Source organism: Tachysurus fulvidraco, chromosome 1 (genome assembly GCF_022655615.1).
Source record: "Tachysurus fulvidraco isolate hzauxx_2018 chromosome 1, HZAU_PFXX_2.0, whole genome shotgun sequence".
Lineage (NCBI taxonomy): Eukaryota > Metazoa > Chordata > Actinopteri > Siluriformes > Bagridae > Tachysurus > Tachysurus fulvidraco.
In genome coordinates, this window is record NC_062518.1 from 21,078,457 (window position 1) to 21,097,267 (window position 18,811).

The 18,811-nt window shown below is 38.9% G+C and overlaps 1 protein-coding gene across 2 annotated transcripts in view; it reads left to right on the forward strand.

Annotated features, from left to right (window-relative positions):
- The first annotated feature begins 219 nt into the window (after window positions 1-219).
- The window catches only part of spsb4a (splA/ryanodine receptor domain and SOCS box containing 4a), a 32,640-nt gene continuing 14,048 nt past the window's right edge, over window positions 220-18,811 (forward strand). Inside the window, exons 1-2 of one of the 2 annotated variants that reach the window (XM_027148712.2) lie at window positions 220-682; window positions 9,191-10,008. In XM_027148712.2, coding sequence (XP_027004513.1) covers window positions 9,303-10,008 — 706 coding nt within the window. In that variant the 5' untranslated portion in view covers window positions 220-682; window positions 9,191-9,302. The remainder of the gene's footprint in view (window positions 683-9,190; window positions 10,009-18,811) is intronic. The other variant, XM_027148711.2, reaches the window with a different exon arrangement.

The window sequence follows — 18,811 nt, forward strand, 5'->3', positions numbered from 1 at the left end:
GCCTTCCACATTCATAGTCAAGTCGTGAGTACCAAATTAGAGAAATGCGAAATGCGTGTGTTCTTGTCCTGCTCCTGGTGTATCTTTTGGGCATTCTGATTGGCCAAGAAAGGCAGACTGTGAGAGTTGGGGGTGGGGCAAGGGGCGTTCTCTCTCTCTCTCTCTCTCTCTCTCTCTCTCTCTCTCTCTCTCTCTCTCTCTCTCTCTCTCTCTCTCTCTCTCTCCTGTCCTTTCACTCCCTGTCTCTACTTGACAAGAACAGAGGATTGCTTTTCAGCATGAGGCAGCTCTTGCGCTGCTGCGTTCCTACACCATCTACCTTCCCTCATTCTCCCTCTCTCTTCCTCTTCACCCGTGATCTGATTGAAGAAGAGGAGTTGGACTTTCCCAGCTTGAACGGGACAGATTAGCCCAAAGGACGGGGTTGCAGAAGAACAGAAGGGGGGTGACATCTCAGGGGAGAAGCTTCTTTTCTCTTTTGCCTCAGCAGGGCAGGGAGAAAGAAAGACAAGAAAGGGAAGGGAGAGGCAGTGTATGCTTTTCAATGCAGAGGAGCTTTTTTCTTTCTTTGGATTTCCTTTTATTCGCCCTGCTTTGTTTCTACGTTCCCCTCCTGTCCCGAGAGTGGGGACAAAAGTGAACTACGGCAGACAGGACTTCCACAACAGTAAGCACATTCTATGTATGTATGTATGTATGTATGTATGTATGTATGTGTGTGTGTATATATACATATATATATATATATATATATATATATATATATATATATATATATATATATATATATATATATATATATATATTTGTCTGGGAGTTTCGGGAAGACACAAGTGTTTCCTCTTCAAACCGTCTCAAGTCTTTCTCTCAGGGTCTCTCTCTTAATGTGTTTCTATGTTGACTTTAGTTCCTCTAATGGAAAGAAGGCTTCTGGCCAATAGGAATAATCTCTTGTTCCTTTCTCACCAATATTTGGAACCTTGGGAATGTTAAACTCTTATACAGTAGGACAGTATAGCTTGCCAAGGAAGAAAGAAGAGCCAGGTGTGTGTGTGTGTGTGTGTGTGTGTGTGTGTGTGTGTGTGTGTGTGTGTGTGTGTGTGTGTGTGTGTGTGTGTGTGTGTGTGAGAGAGCTGTTTTCTCAGCTGCTTTGGCTTAATAAGATAAAGTGATTAGAGAAAGAGTGCAAGACCCGTGGCTTGATCGTCGTCTCTCCTTGCGTCACCTGCCGTCTGTTTAGTCTTTCTCTTGTCTTGTAAATGTTTCGATTTTTTTTTTCTTTTTGGAAAAGGACCACCTCTGGAATGAGATTTGAATGCTCTTTATTGTGTTCTCAACTGTGTGTGTGCGTTAGGGTATGTTCTCTCAGCTCTGTGTGTTTGTGGCTGCCAGTTGCCAGCACAGGAATGTGTTTATATTAGCTGAGTTGAAGTAGTTAAGCTAAGTCCAGATGGTAATGTGTGTGTGTGTGTGTGTGTGTGTGTGTGTGTGTGTGTGTGTGTGTTTGTGAGCAGGTCTGGTTGGGACGAGCACACTTTTAGATATGTGCCTGTTTGTGTGTGTGTGTGTGTGTGTGTGTGTGTGTGTGTGTGTGTGTGTGTGTGTGTGTGTGTGTGTGTGTGTGTGTGTGAGTGACCCCAGCAGGCTGAAAACACTGCACTTCTGTATGGAAAACACATCTATATCTGTGTAAGTATTGGACACACAAGCTGTCCCTTGGGGACACATTTGGCCTCAGCTGCGCCTAAGAATGACCCCTAATGTGTGTTAAACTATTCCAGTGTCTTTTAGGCTGAATTATAGCAACAGTGCTGGTTCAGTATGCATGTGTGTGTCTGTGTGTGTATGTTCAATTCAATTCAATTCAAGTTTATATGTATAGCGCTTTTTACAATAGATATTGTCTCAAAGCAGCTTTACAGAACATAAACATAGAACAGAAGTTAAACATAAGGAATAATATAAAGAATTAACAAAAATAAAAAAATTCAAGATTATTATTAGATATCTAATAATCTAGTATGTGAGCGCGTGCATGGACTCTTGCAGTTGTCAGACTGTCTAGCCTTCAATCGTTGTCTCTCCTCACACTCCTCTTTGGCACACTGTAGCATCTCTCTACCATGACACAAATCTACACATGGCACAGATCTACTCATTTTCCTAAACTCTTATAGATTAAATCTATACTATTTTTCCTTTTTATATATTTAAATTTATGCTGATAATTTCTTGATTTAGCAAACTATTGAAGATGACTGCTTAAACCACCTTTGCTTTAGAAATGTAGAAAGCTTGTGTATGTGTAATTCTTTTTTAGCTATCTTATTTTTTTGTTTTTTAAGGTCAGGTAAAGATAAGGGAAGACATTAAAGACGTTACTTCTTGTACATAAGTCTATGACTTGTTGAACATAGCGTTGCCTTGATTTGCTTTATTTATCATAGTGGACATACATACATACACTAAGTGGCTGTCTCATCTCGTCTTCGTACTTCATAGGTATACAGTTACTAAATGTAGTCCCTATAAATGTAGTCCCTATAGTGGTCTATATGCTTGTCAGGGACTACCAACGTGATTCCTCCTGAATTTCCTGGGAAGAGCAAACTTAATTCTCTAATCATGGGTGCTATTTACCAACACTTTGTTGATGTTTTTGATCATCTTATGCAGCTTGCCTGCAAATACTCGCTGTGAACAATGAGATATTGAAGTCTGAAATCGATTACAACAGAAATGGTAACTCAGTCATTTAATCCTTTGATCGAACAATGCCTTTACAGGTAAAGATTCATTCAAAACTTTGTGTGTGATCCCATCAGTCTGTCCATTGTCTTCATTCTTGATTAAAGAACCACAAAATCTATTCTGGGCGTGGTCATCGGAAGAAAACGTTTACTTGAGAACTGTTGATGCGGCTAATCCAATTTCCCACCTCTAGATTTGTGTTTATCCTGGCTGAACTTCATTTACCCCCGACCGAGTTTGGATTTGACAACCTCCAATGTCCTCCCCTCCATCTGTGTGTCGTCTCAAAAGACAACCACACACGTGTCACACTTTAAAGACGCCCTCTCACTATAAATCATCTCTCTCTCTCTCTCTCTCTCTCTCTCTCTCTCTCTCTCTCTCTCTCTCTCTCTCTCTCTCTCTCTCTCTATTTTTTTTTAAACCTGCAACGGAAAGAGGAACTGTGCCTGGCCGGCCTCGCCTGCCGCTTCCAGAACATTCTAAGTGAGAAAAAACCACCACCACCTGGCAGAACAGATGCCTGCTATTGGAATGGTGCATATTGGTCACACAGTGTCTGTATATGTCTGTGTGGTGGCAACAGTTTGTCTTGGAGAACAGTGTGTGTGGGGTGTGTTTAATTAAGGGAGTATATAGAGAGTGACTTGAGGAATGGAGGAATGATTGTATAGCTGTCCATTAGTCCAAGTGTGTGTGTGTGTGTGTGTGTGTGTGTGTGTGTGTGAGAGAGAGAGAGAGAGAGAGAGGGAGGGAGGTCTTCAAATCAAATAAAGTCAGTAAGCGGAGTTTAAACACCAGATGGTGAGTAAATATTCACCGCCCTTTAACAGCCTTCCAGGTGTAAGACAATGCCACAACCTGCCCACGATCTTTTCTACTTGTCTGGGTTCAAATCTAAACAAATTACTAGACAAATTTAATGCTGACCAGGAAGTTACTACGTACCTAAAGATTCTGCTACAAGCTGCATACCTTAAACACCTAATGTGTTTAAAATACATTATCACGTAACACATGACATAACACATGCATCCCTAATGCATACACAACCCCCTTTCTACCTCCACTTCACTTCTTCAAGACACAAAGAACATTAATTCACTGCCAAACATGACAACTGTGTAAGGTCTGAACCATGTTATACTCCTGATTAATGCTGTTTTGACCTTTTTGCCCGTCTTCTTGGTTTGTTCTTCGGATTATCCTCTGCCTTGTTTGCTATGTGTTTTCCTGTGGTTTTAGTAATGCTTGGTTACAGACAGTTGATCATGGATTGTAATTTCATTTTGTATGTTTGTGTTTAGTGTTAAGAGCAAGGGCTAAGAGTCTAATTATTTAAAAAAATTGATAAAAAATGGATAAGCTGTGCTAGACATTTGTCTGGGAAGAATTCCAAGTGTGTTTCGATGACACACAAAAACAAAATCCATTAGATTAAGGAAAGTTTTTTTTCCCCCAGACGAGTAAAACAACATAGATTCTCAATATAAAGACACCCAGAACTTGCTTTGAAGACCTTAATATATAACTGGATATATAACTAAAATAACTGGATGTGGCAGTTCAAGAAAAAAAATGTCATTACCCCTTTAACCCTCATTATAAAAAGACTGAATGAATATGCAGAAATACTTTAACACTCGACTTTAACACTGTCCTTCTCTCACGGAATTAATTAATACAATTTTACAATTTTTTTCGCTCCCATGGGATCAAAAATTGCTGTTTCAATGCATTGAATTTATAGCAACAGGGAGGTTTTCTTCTCATTTGCATGGATTAATCTCATGGCTTGTTAAGGCACAAAGTCCCAAACCACATAACGCACTTAAGTTATATGTCTTATTAGTAACGAAACAGTACTGTATTGACAAACTAAATAGTACAATTTTAGTGTGTGGTTTTGAGGGTATAATTAAATGCTGATGTTTCCTCTCTATTATAGAAGCTTTATGAGAAAAAAAAATATTATGTAGAGTACTAGATGAAAGAAAAAAGCCTCTTGGTTGCTCCACTGTGATCTCAGAGCGCACTGCTGTGTCGGCTCTCGTCTCACAGCATGCAGCTCTGTAGGCTCGCGTGTGATCAGGGATGAGTATGGGTTAGCATCCACGAGGCCGACCGAGACGTGAATATAACACAAAGAATAAATCTATCACGTCTCTTCGCTTCTGATGTGTGTTTTCTTTTATTCCCCAAATGAATGTTCATGATATAATCTGTGTATGTTTTTTCTTCAGCAAGTCAAACGCATTAAGCATGAGTCAGATAGGGTTAGTATGCTAGCCAAAACAACGATCAATAAATTTAAGATTTACACTGAAGTTGAGCAGATGCCCTGGATGACTCATTCTTGCCTGATATAACTGAGTATAAAAATACACAAATTTACACAAACACATCCACATCCTATTAGTCACTAGCCAGATATCACGAGTTCTCTAGCTGGACAACTTCACGACTGATACAAATTCCGTGATGAAGAGCCTCACAAGAACAAGAAGCATTAAGCTAATTGTCTGTGGGACTCAGATGTTTTTACGCTCACACTCCCATTTCCTTTGTTTTCTATCTCTCCTCTTATTTGCTGCTGTATTAAATGTGTCCTCAGAGCGTATTGTTTCTGTTTTAAATACACATCGTCTCATTAGCACTTTCATCAAAGTGTACTAGATAACTGATTTAGATCGATTTGTTGAATTTGTTTAACAAAAATCTAAATCTCTGTCTAAATATAACAAACCATTTTATCCATTTCCAAGTTATCTACGTTAGGAAAGTATCCATGCAAAAGATTTATATGTAGGACCAAAGAGGTGGAGCTTATTTATTGACATTAATGAAATGAAACCTTAAGCCACAATGCTTGAAGCTCCACCCACTGCCTAGATAAATGCCTATATTTCCTTATATGGGATTTCTACATTTTAACAGTAATAATAATCCTAAATTAATGATAAGGTTTTTTTTTAACGATGGAAAAATGTGGAAGGTTCCAGTTCCACCGTACATAGACCCTCCATTGACATTGTAGGGTATGTAGGTATACATGACCATGCAAGGTTGCAGGTTCTGTACAATATCTGGTTGCTTTCATTGGGGAATAGCTTAAGTATACCAAAGAAAATAGCAACCTTTGGTTTCATTGACTGTAAGACAAGCAGCGATCAAGTACTACAAGAAAATGGTTTTCCTGTCACCACAACAGATCCAGGGACAATGAGATCTTCACTGTTTTCCATATCACATTGTCGCTCTTGTCAGTTAAGTGAGAAAGCTGTTCGTCAATTGTTGCTTAGCAGATTGCTCAACACAATCATCCCCTCCATAGTGCCAGACAAATTGTATAGCTTTGTCACTGGATATTGGATTTTCTAACAAGCCAACCCCAGACTGTTCAAATAGGTAAGGTCACTTCTGATTCTGGTCGTGTATATTCTGATCGTGTCTTGAATCTCCAAGGATAGCTTCTCTAAATCCCTTGCTTTTCAAGTACCAGTAATGTGTTACCATTTATGATAGCTTCAAATGCAGATAATCTGTTCCTAGGTATCTACATATACATATCATACCATAAAATTTATCTTGGCCATTTCTATTATTTTACCATTGAACACACCTTCACAGAGTACCCAAACCCAAACAAGTAGGACGACCTCTAATATAGCTCTAATATACCAGACCACAGCTCTCACACCACTAAAAGGCATTACTCACATGAGACTCTTCAAGCAATATGATTAAAGTCCATACTTGCCCCCAACACCGTCTGTTCACACTCTTGTCATCTGACAAATGGTACAAGATTTCGAGACCAAGGATGACATCTACATTAGCTATGTGTGCAATTTACAGCACATTTGTTAATTGGAAAATAACAATCCATTGCTGTTGCGTGTTACTGTGTTAATGAAAGAAAGCTACATGAAGCAAATCTGTTTTCTGATAAGGATTATGTAGAGATCAAATATATCCTCACCAGCGAGGGCGCTGTCTTACAACAGGATTTAATCGATGTTGAGCCGACATCCTTCTAATTACTAAACAAGGTCGTCGCACTGTGCTAAATGATTTCCAATACAGTGGCTCATACATATTCAGGAGATTGTATCTAAGCAATTAAAACACAATGAGGAAGATAAACAACACCGAAGAGGTGTGATGAAGCTATTTTACAATAACAGCATTGACATTTAGCAGACTCTGTTATCTACCTACTGTGACTTACATTTTATCTCATTTTATACAACTGACGTATTGAGGGTTAAGGGTCTCGCACCGGGTCCCAGTTGTGGCAGCTTGGTGAACTCACAACCTTGCTTTTTTTTTTTTTGCTCTATACTGTTGTAAAGAGTGGTTATGTAAGGTAGCATAGCCTTCCTGTCATCCTAAACCAAAGCAAATGTCAGATCGCTGAAACCCTCTGTGTCATGTATTGTCTATAAAATGCAAATAAAATAAGAGAAAACATAGTTATTGAATTGTATATCAGCACAAACCACATATTTTGTATCATAGCAGCTTGATTCACTAGCTATCCTGAGTCAAAATATTCTGGCAGTGGTATATTTTCGAAAGAAAACAGAGGTCCTGCAAAGAAGCAATGACTCCAATGAAACCCAATAACTCTGTTTTATGTAGTTGGGTAGTTAAAGAACATATTCAGTGTATGTTAGGATGTGATTATTACTGTCATAACATCATTATGTTGTGCCTAATTAACTCCAAGTTTAGAACTGATATCATTTAGGTTTAGCTTGTCGATGACTGGACTTTCCAATCCAGTTATGCAAACTGGCTAATTTTACTTTCTCCTTGTAACTAAGCCTGTATATGCATTTCAAGTTCACACAATACTTTTGACTTTTATTGACTTGTTTCTATTTCAACAGAATAATCTGTCTACTCACTAGACCGTGGCCTAACATTCATCACTGTAATAAATACAGCTAGCTATTAGCCTTTATCTGGCTGGCTTGTTAGAGTGATTAGCATGCTAGCTAACATTTGAGAGATTACTGTAGGTAAAGATAAAGCATTTAGCCTTAGCTAATATTGGTTTCACATTTAAGTCGCTAATTTATCAGTAACCAAAAATCTTTTTTTTTTTTACTTTCTACTACATTCTTCTACTTTCAGGCTTGAGGTAAATTTAGTTTTTACTTTAACTTGAGTGACTAATTTTAATCTTCAACCTTTACCAGAGGATTAATTTAGATTAGCTGTACTTTTATTATCTCTGATTTATATTAATGACAGTCTGGCTTTTGCAAGTATGTTAATCTATTTAAAGGGACCTACAGCAGCACTTTTGTATTTGTTTACCCCTTCCTCAGAACCTCCCGCACCACCCTTTTCCATCTCTCATGACTTCATTTGTTTTCTCATTATTTCTGGTAACATTTACTCAGGTTGATGACTGGACATTTGGCCACTCTGACATTCTTCCTGGCATCTCTTATATTCATTCTTTTCATTCTGTTTGATCATTGCATGACTAAGAGTGTGTTGATGTAATATTTGTCATCTTTTTGTCACCTTGATAGGAAACATGGTCTCACATTGTATTTTTTTATCATTCTGGTGACCATGTCCCAGACATTCTGGCTATAATTACCTATATATAGAAGGTCCTAACAAGACAAAAAGGTTCTTGTTGCTTTGAACGGGAAGCATCTAGTCATTCCTGGGGGGAAAAAGTGCGTCACTCACTGTAGGAGAACCTGCATGCTAGCGCTTCATACTGCTCTCTTCTCTTAGCACATTTCCATCATTACCTTTATTGTACATAATTTGTTTTCTCTCTTGTTTGATTTCAACCTGACTATTAAAGGAGGCCAAAATGCTTTTGCGGCTAGCAGAGGCACTTCAGGTTAGCCCTTGAGAGTTAAATCCAGTCATGTTACCTGATCCCCACTAGAATTAACTGAATTAATTGGTTAGCTTAGCATTTGATGAAGTATGCCTTTAATGTGGAAACAGCTCTGTGACTTTTTCTCTTATGCAAACTGTGACCTTTCTCGAGCTATTTAATGCATTCACCTCTTAAGCCTTTAAAGTTGATGGAAGGGGGTGGGTGGGGGTGGGATGGGTGAAAATAACTTATTACCCACTTTGCTCCCTTCCTGCTTTGTTTTTGCATGCTACAGCTCTTTTGAAAAGAGCCTCATTAAATATGAATTGGCTACATTTCTAAAATGTTCTATCACGATGTTCTATTGTAGAGCTCTTCTTCATCTAGCTGTAAGATACAATTTTCTAGTATTTTAGTGTTTAAATACGTACAATAACCTTGAAATACTCTGTTGTACACCATATAGGATGCTACGTAATCAATGATAAATTTGTTTCTAAACCCTTGTATCTGTATGTCCTTATATATAGTTCACATACATCTTTAAATCGTTGCTGAAGTGTTGTCTTCGTTCCCTCTTAGGGCTTGTGTGAAGCTAGCATTTGCTGGCTGGATTCAGCAGACACCAGCCTGACACCCTGCGCTTTGATGAGGTAACAGTCAATCAATTTGCCCAAAATCCCACTGAGGAATCATGGGCCAGAAGATTTCAGGAAGCATCAAGTCAGTGGACGTGAGAGGTGAGCCCTCCTACCGCCCCTTACGAAGAGAACTCAGAGGTCCCGATTTCTTCAAGCCAGCCAGGCTCGACTTGCTGCTGGATATGCCATCAGTGTCCTCAGAGCATCAGCTGCAGCATGCTTGGAACCAAGATGATCGCTCTCTCAATATCTTCATCAAGGACGATGACAAACTGACTTTCCACCGCCACCCAGTGGCCCAGAGCACAGACTGCATCCGAGGGCGAGTGGGCTACACACGTGGCCTCCATGTTTGGTGCATCCATTGGCCTGCCAGGCAGCGGGGCACCCATGCAATGGTGGGCGTGGCCACATCAGAGGCACCACTCCATTCAGTAGGATACACCTCTTTAGTAGGTAGTGACAGTGAGTCCTGGGGCTGGGACCTGGGCCGCAACAAGCTTTACCACAACAGCAAAAACAGACCAGCTTCTTCAGCACCCACTTACCCCAGCTTCCTTGAGCCAGAGGAAGCTTTTGTTATTCCTGACACCCTGGTGGTGGTGCTGGATATGGATGAGGGGACACTTAGTTTCATGGTGGATGGACAGTATCTTGGAGTGGCCTTCAGAGGGCTCAAGGGAAAGAAGCTGTATCCCATCGTTAGTGCAGTATGGGGACACTGTGAGATCACCATGCGCTACATCAACGGCTTGGATCGTAAGTCTTTTACTTTGCACTATTTTTTGGCTCTAGTGACATAAAAAGATTATTAACATAGATTCTTATTCAGATTTGATTATGGGCAGTTCATGGCACCCTTTAAAGGATTGGCATCACATCTAGGATGTCTTTCTGCATTGAGCTCAGTGTTTCCAGGTTCTACTTTGACCCTGACCTGAATTAATAAGTACATTAATGAATACAGGTCATATATCAGTATGTGTCCACTTTATTGATTTTAGAATTGTACTTTCCCTATCTGATGTGTGCTGAAACACTTCTGATAATCAGGCTCTGCCATGATGGCCACCGTCTTTGTTATGATCACTATTTTGTTGTGGTTGTTAAAACCCAACAACAAACTTCTCTCATCTATAAAACAAACACTGTTGTACACCATGTCTCATTTATTTTGTAATAGTTTATAAGTGAACATGGTTTAGCAGTCTGGACTGATTGCTTTATCTAAATCACACATTCATTTAAGTGTTTTTCATAAGGTGGATTACAGACGTGCAGTGGAAGTTGTTCCCTTAAGACTTTGTGGCCTGTGTGTGATCCTTGCAGGACGCCAATGTCTAGGGATATCATCTGTGCTAATAAATTTCATACATCTGTAACCTCTATAAATCTCTTGTCTGTACATCGAAGGTGGTCTATAAAAAAACCTTTTAATATAAACATAATCCGAGATCTCTTGTAATCAAACACCAGAATTTGGATGTAAAGAGAAGGTATTTTTAATGTCACCTGACATCTCATTGGCATTTCCAAACCCCATAATATGCAGAATGCTCTGATGACAACTTTAAAATGGCTTGCTGTCCTATTAAGCTCACTTGGCCTTTCCTTTTCCTGGAGTCATCTCTTTTGTCTATTTCCTCAGCTGAGAACAACCAGTGCACCATTTGAAGTTGAAAGTAGTTACGGTTAATTTAACACAAAGGGATCCGATGCAAATTGTAATGGGAGAACTCAGCGTGCAGCCTAAGAAGTCGCAAACCTCATCAAAGCTTTGTTTAAGAGTCTGGTTTTATGTGAAGGGAAAGAATGATCTGTTTAAGCCTTAGAAACAAGTAAGAAAGAATGCAAAGACTTATTTCTTCTCCTTTTTTTGGACGATAATGTGGGGGGAAAAGATAGATAAGATAAATAAGAACTGTCCATCAGAATGTAATACATACCTGCCTATCAGATTTCTCTTGATGACAGGACCATAGACTTTGGTGAGGCAGCACAACTCCAGTAATTCCATAGTGTCAAACAAAATCAAGTCGAGAATCCATCACTATTTAACCTACTATCAAGTAAATGCTTCGAGTAACCGCTTAACAGGCATGTAAGAGGTGAGTGACAACGTCCAGTCATCCAGGATACAGTCTTGCAGCTTGTTTTGAACAGATTTAAATGTGCATTTCTACAAGTGTTTATGATACAGCAGCCGTGTTAGCCATCGCATACAACACTGGGCAGTGGTGGCTCAATTGGTTAAGGCTGTGGGTTGTTAATTGGAAGATCAGGATTCAAGCCCCAGCACTGCCAAGCTGCCACTGTTTGGCCCCTGAGCCATGCCCTTAATCCCCTCTGGGGTTCTGTACCATGGTCCCAACATCCAAAGTCGGTATATGCAAAGAAATCATTTCAGTGTGCTGTAATGTATTTAGTTTTTTTTAATAGCTAAAATCATTATCCAGGGTTGCCAGGTTTTATCAAGATCTCCAGACTAACTACATGTCAAAAACACCCAAAAGAAACTAGACCCATCATTTACATTATTGAAAAAAAAAATAAAGGGATACATTTCCCATACTATAATACATTTTCCAAATCTGGTAACATATTTCACAAAAAACATGATAAACATGACTGTATATATTCAAATGTGATTTCCACCAGTTTGGTGTAAAAAAGTGCAAAACTGGCAACTTTGTCATTAACTCTTCTCTATGCCTGCTTAAGAAGTTTAGGTCTTGAGCTGTTGCCACATGATTGGCCATTGTATAAGGCTTTTAACAGTTTTTTATCCATATGGAGCAGCTTTTTAAACTGGATTGCTAAGAAAGCTTCAATAAACAGTTTACTCCAAATTGCAGGGACAACAACAAAAAAAATCAATTGAATCAGCGTTAGATTTTGCAGCTTGGTTTTAGAATACTGCATTAAGCACTAAAATGTGTGAGATAATACATTAGAGCCAGGACATTTTGCATGACATGCATTATTATAAAGCTGTTCACACACAGAGAGAGAGAGAGAGAGAGAGAGAGAGAGAGAGAGAGAGAGAGAGAGAGAGAGAGAGAGAGAGAGAGAGGTACTGTAATGTGAGAGGAAGAGATTATGTGTAGGAATAATTTTGCTGGAATTCTAAGATGCAGATTAATGTGTGTGTGTTTTGCATGTCTGGAAACCCTGATTATGTGAAGCTGTAGAGGCACAGACGGAGTGTGGGAGAGATGATTTGTGTGTCATCAGAAAAAATGTGTGTGTGTGCGTATCAAAGCAGTAGCAATGTAGTACTAGCAGTTGATTTATTACAGCTACGTATAATGATTGCAAATGAAAAGCAGCAAATGCGGCACACACAAACACAGTGCTCCCACCATGGCACTGGGAACCCATTGGGGTGCTGAATATCTGTTAATTAACGTTGCCAACAGATGTCTGTAGTAATTCTGATCAATTGGCACAGGATAAGCTCTGTCTGTATAAATCCCATAGTCTTTGTGTCGTTTCCCCTAAAGTACTGCATGCTAATTTATACTGCCTGTTTGACCTTTATGCTAAGGTCTCGTTGTGGCTACACACATTTAAACACTGGAGACTCAACACTTAAATAACCACTTTTTAACATCTTCAGACCTCTGTGTAAGATAATAACATTAGAACAAGCCCTTTAATTAATGCTGAACATCCAAACATGACTCCTGACCAGTTTTGACACGACTATGTTTTATGCCTTCGTTGAAGTCTAACAAACGTAATGTATTCCCGTAATAAAGCCAAATTATATATAATAACGTGATACTTTTCCAACGATGTTTTATTGTTATAAGGCAACATTTTCATAAAGTAATGTAAACCTTTGCTTGCAATCAATTTTCACGCACTAACACGATGTATTTCTCATAATAACGTGATCGTTTCTCGTAATAATGCGATTCTTTTATCGCAATATGATATTTTACACGATGATATCGTATTTTTCTTGTATCAATGTGATGTTTTCATGAAACAACATTTCAAGCTTTTCATACAATAACATTGTTATAGCAAAATACAGATGAGATTTTCTTTTCATGCATAGAAGCACAGTAAGATCCAGATCCAGTATAATGCACTGTGTTACACTCCTATTATATATTCTAATTAGGACACCTTCGAAATCCTTTAACAGCGGCATTTGCCCCAGCGGTACTTTATCACTAAAAATAAATGAAAAATAAGACCTTTGAGAAATCATGGGTGTGAGCGTGTTTAGGTAACAGGGTTGAATGAATGCTGTAGGACACAAAACAGACATAAACCTAAACAGATGACATTTCAAGAAAGAGATTTTAAACTTATAAATGAGTTCATGTTAAAAGAAAAAAATTCTGAATGAATTTTATGAATCGTGGATTCACCCTTAGGACACAGCGCCTTTTTTTTTTTTGTCTGCAGTCTTTTATTTCCTGCTTGAATGGGACACCTCACGTTTGTTTGTTCACCTGTTTTCCTGCCAGCTTTGCTATTGAAGTCTATAAATGAGGTGGAGTGGAAGTGAAGTGACTGAACCTGCAAGTAATGGAGACAAAACAATAAAAGGCAGAAAAATAGAAGCACGTTGGAGGAAAACGTTAGGGAAGTCTGGCGTTCGAGGAAATGCGGCTGCATGCTAATTGAGGGCTTATTATTCGAGGATTATGCGGTTGGATCGGATTTCGTTTTAACGTTGCACAGCTGTAGTTCCACTTTGTCGTGTACAGCTGTTACATCTGTCCTCACTCTATACCACACACATGAGAAAAGAGAAAAGGCGAAGGAAGAAAAAGAGAGGAATGTTAATGGGGAAAAGAATGCTTTTCTAGAACAAATGTGTCACGCTATAACACTCTGCATTTAAACTCTTCTTGGACTTGGAGTGCTTCTGTGTAATAGAAACAGATTACACTGTAGCGAAGCGTGTTGAGAACGAAAAGCACTTCGAAATCAAATCTGCTCCACCACCAGCAGTTGGTTTTTTTGGGGGGGTGATACACATGCGTTTGTTTATGAGCTGTCAGCACGTCAGCTTTATTTCTCTGTTCTGGAGGAAACAAAGCTGAGGCAAGCGTCGATTGTTGAAAGCAATGGAAAGAGCTCTGGTATGGGATGTGGAATCGAACAACTTTCACAGCAGGAGCCTTTTTAACTCGTGTCAAGGCTGTGCTGGGGCTAAGATGTGTCTGTGTTTATTACTTTTCCACCATTCTTTGAGAGAAAAAATCCACAACGAATGATTTGCATAGGAATATTGAATATTTATAAGATTTAGTTCACATTCACAAATACGTTCTGGTTACATTTTGCACACATGTCTGTTTGTATTTGACTTTCAGAAGTGGGAAGATTCAAGCTCAGCAAATTCCAGCAAATTACACGGATGCCGTTCTACAGTGTTGCTAATTTTACCAACTAATGTGTCTTGTGTTGATTGATCTAAAGTAGATACAAATATAAACTCATTTAGTGATGTGATATATTGACTTTCCAAAATTTCTTTGTTTTTCTTAGTCGGTGGTTGGAAATATTGAGTTAATTGTACACAGTATCATTTCTTTAATCAACTGGACTTCTTTCTTTTTAGTTCAAAATATTTCACAAGTCATCAGAGCAGACTTTAGTTCTTTAGTCTGTCCAGTTGTCCGAACTCTACTTTAGTGCAGGTCCATTTCCAGCCCATTATATTGGGGTGGGCTGATGCAAATAATGAGCAAGAGTAAATGGCTACCCACTGCTCCGGGTGTGTGTTCACAGTGTGTGTGTGTGTTCATTGCTGTGTGTGCACTATGGATGGGTTAAACACAGAGAACAAATTCTGAGTATGGGTCACCGTACTTAGCCGTATGTCACGTCACTTTCATCTTTCTTAATTCATTCCATAATAATTGCCCTTAACAGGTCCCACTCTATGGGGGGCACAGTGGCTTAGTGGTTAGCACGTTTGCCTCACACCTCCAGGGTTGGGGGTTCGATTCCCACCTCCGCCTTGTGTGTGTGGAGTTTGCATGTTCTCCCCGTGCCTCGGGGGTTTCCTCCGGGTACTCCGGTTTCCTTCCCCGGTCCAAAGACATGCATGGTAGGTTGATTGGCATCTCTGGAAAATTGTCCGTAGTGTGTGATCACGTGAGTGAATGAGAGTGTGTGTGTGCCTTGTGATGGGTTCGCACTCCATCCAGGATGTATCCTGCCTCGATGCCCGATGACGCCTGAGATATGCACAGGCTCACCGTGACCCAAGGTAGTTCGGATAAGCGGTAGAAAATGAGTGACTGAGTGAGTGAGGTCCCATGCTCATTTGCACTTGAAGATGAATAGACACTGAAATACGGTGACAACTGCTAACTTTGGGGAAAGACGACGTATCCATGGAGCTGTCTACCTGAAATTGAGCTATACAGAATGTGCTTTGCTCTCAGAGTTGACAACAGAGGCATATTGCCTGTAGCGATCTATAAACCCATCATTGAATCAGCTTTTGGATCTAACCTGCAATTTGGTCTGAAATTCCTTCTGGACTGGGTTTTGGTCTAGCAGGACTCCACTTGTCTTTGTTGGTCCATTAAAACAATCCTGTAATGTACGTTCAGGAATAAGACTGTCAACAGTGTGCTTTTAAATAATTGATGGTGATTTGAGCAGGGATTGTAAAACTTGATGGCTACATTTAAAGCTACATGAGTTGAGAATATAAAAGAACTGAGAGGATCCAAATACTCCCATTGGAGGCATTAAACAAATCACAACTGAGCTAATACTAATACAACTGCAGAGAGGAAACTTATTGCAGAACTTATTCGGGGTTTTTTTTTTCTTTTTTTTGCAACTCTCCATCTCTAGGTCCAAATTTAACTTCACGCCTTCGAGTGTTTAGTGGGAGCGATAGCGTGGGAATTCTGATAGAGACATCTGCTCTGTCTGCTTTGGCTTCCTCGCCTTCCTCCACTTCAGCTAAAGATTTCAGCGAATCAGCATTTGTCCTTAAAAGCTTTGTGCTGGTGATGGGGAGATGGAAATGAAACAGTGGATCAAGGACTAATGAATCAATGAAGGGCCTAACAGTCTTACCGTGTACTACTGGGCGCCAGTCTCTCTCTCTCTCTCTCTCTCTCTCTCTCTCTCTCTCTCTCTCTCTCTCTCTCTCTGCTGTCTGATTGATTCTCTCTCCACTTTGCTCTGCCTGGCCTCCTGCTACATGATCTGCAATCTAGGTGAACCAGGTCTTTCTAATCCCTTGAATGTCTCCCCACAGTGCAGCAACATTATGCTTTTTTTCTTTCCCAACTGGTTTGTCCAATATCTGGGAACAAAATTGTTTTTGGTTCATCGGACACTATCCTTTCAATGACCAAGTCTCTGGCTTATTGTCCTGTGTGCTAAATTAGGTTCGGCTGTCATGCTTGAAGGGATTTTAAAAGCAGCTGCCTCCAAAGCCACATTTTTCCAAAGTAACCTTGGTAGGTATTTATAAATCACTTGTCATTAAGTTTAGAACATTAAACACTCAACCAGATCATGTTTAGTCAATAACAGCTTGCTGCTTGAAAAAAAAATTATTTTATTTTTCCAGACTATAAACATTGCTGAAATACGTTTTTCTTTTGGACGCATCTCAATCAAAATACAGTCCTAAGTCACTTTGTTGTAATCTTTGTATCATATCATGAGGAATTATCTTAACTTGATTTAATATTTTCCAACCCACAGCTCCATTATTAATGTTTATGGAAAAAAGGAAAAATTTTAGGGTGAAAAACAATCAATCAATTTCATCAACATTATCATCCACATAACATGCTACTACGTTTAATAGCTGAGGTTTCTGAAGGATTTTTTTCAGCAACCTGGTCATTATTAAAAAACACTCTTAAAGTATGGAACAAAGGTGCTGTACACCAAAATTCAGCTGAATCCAACATACAGATTTTGAGAAAATGTTATTTGAAGGTGAACATGCCACAATCTTTAAATACTTCCTCGGAGCCTCAGAGTCCTTGTCAGATCTAAGTAAACTAATCTCTGCCCACAAGGATTTTATTGGCATGTGGCTGCCATGTTACAAATTTCAACATATTTTGGATTGAAGGCCAGAATCCCATTAGCATTTTGGTTTGATAATTGGGTTGATTTTATTCACTGAAAAAATCTTTATACGATTAGGTCTAAGATTTAAAGTAATAATAATAATATGTATTTTTGTAGGTTTTTCTATATACTATCTTTAACAGTGATGACAAGCAAATTTCTTCCATCTGGCCATACAGCTTCTGAAAAAAATTGATTACAGCAATATGTTTGACCTGTAACACGGTTTCAGCTTGAAGAAACCAAGGGCAAATTAGTGTATCACCTGCCCTGGGAAAACCTAGGGCTAAAAACAGCAATGTGAATCATATTGTGTTTTCTCAGGTGACTTTTCAGTGCAAACATTTTATTCTTTCAAGCTTCTCACACAGAGAAGGTACATTACACACATATTTAGTTAAAGTTGCTTCTCCTGGCCTGTTACCTATGAGATAATGAGACACTTTTTTTGTGTGGAAACAAGTGCATTAGTACCATCAATGATCATAAAAAAAAAACACTAAGAATGGTATGAAGAAGTGAAATCTTCTGATTAATCTCTAGATTACAATTCTAGACATGCTGCTGGTGAAAAATACTTGAAATGCTAAACTGCCCTCTAAAAAAAAAGATAAAGCTTTAGGAATTCCAAATGAATATACTGTAATATAGTATCTACAACTATCTATAATAAAATCTGAACCAATTGTGACCTAAACTTAACTTTCTTCGAAGAGTTCTAGTTGTTAAAAAGGGCATGATGTAGGTTGGGTGGTATTGAACTGTCTAGCTCATTAGCAAGCATTTGAAACAATTTTCAACCATTCTTTCCTTTCAGATAACATGGGAGTGATTTTATAACAGTGAAAAAGGTGGAGGTGGAGGTGGAGAATAAAGTGGATGAATATAGCAATTCTAGGGTCACTAAAAATAGCATTAAAAAAAGTTGGAGGATTCGTTTTTTTTTTTACATATAATGAAGAAGGTGGTCTCTGTTTAGGTGATTAGGTCTTCTATATCATTGTAAAATAATCTATCTCAAGTAACCTTTTTTCATATAATTTACAAATCTGATATATAATTATTAATGATAAAATTGGTCTAGATATGACTTAGTCTTTCTGCCAAATTCCAAAAGTTCCAAATGTTTTTACTTGTAAATAAACCTTATTTATGCTAAAAATATTTATATCGTTGCTGTCGGGCGGAATCCTCGTATCTCCAAAATCATTATTTTTCAGAAAAAAAAAAAGAAAAAAAAAACGCCGGATCTTATCTGCATTGCACAGGATTTAGTCTGCATTGCAGTGAATTGTCTTGCCCTAAATTCTTGTTTTCAGAAGAGCACCAGAACTAGCGGCAGTCAAGATTTTTTTTTTCTTTGAGCCCAGTGTTTTGAAGACATTTACCTCAGAAGACGTGTTGATTCGTTGTGACTCTTAATCTTGAGGAGAAATATGCCGCGAAGCTCTCCCACGGAGTTAAGAAGAGGTGGACA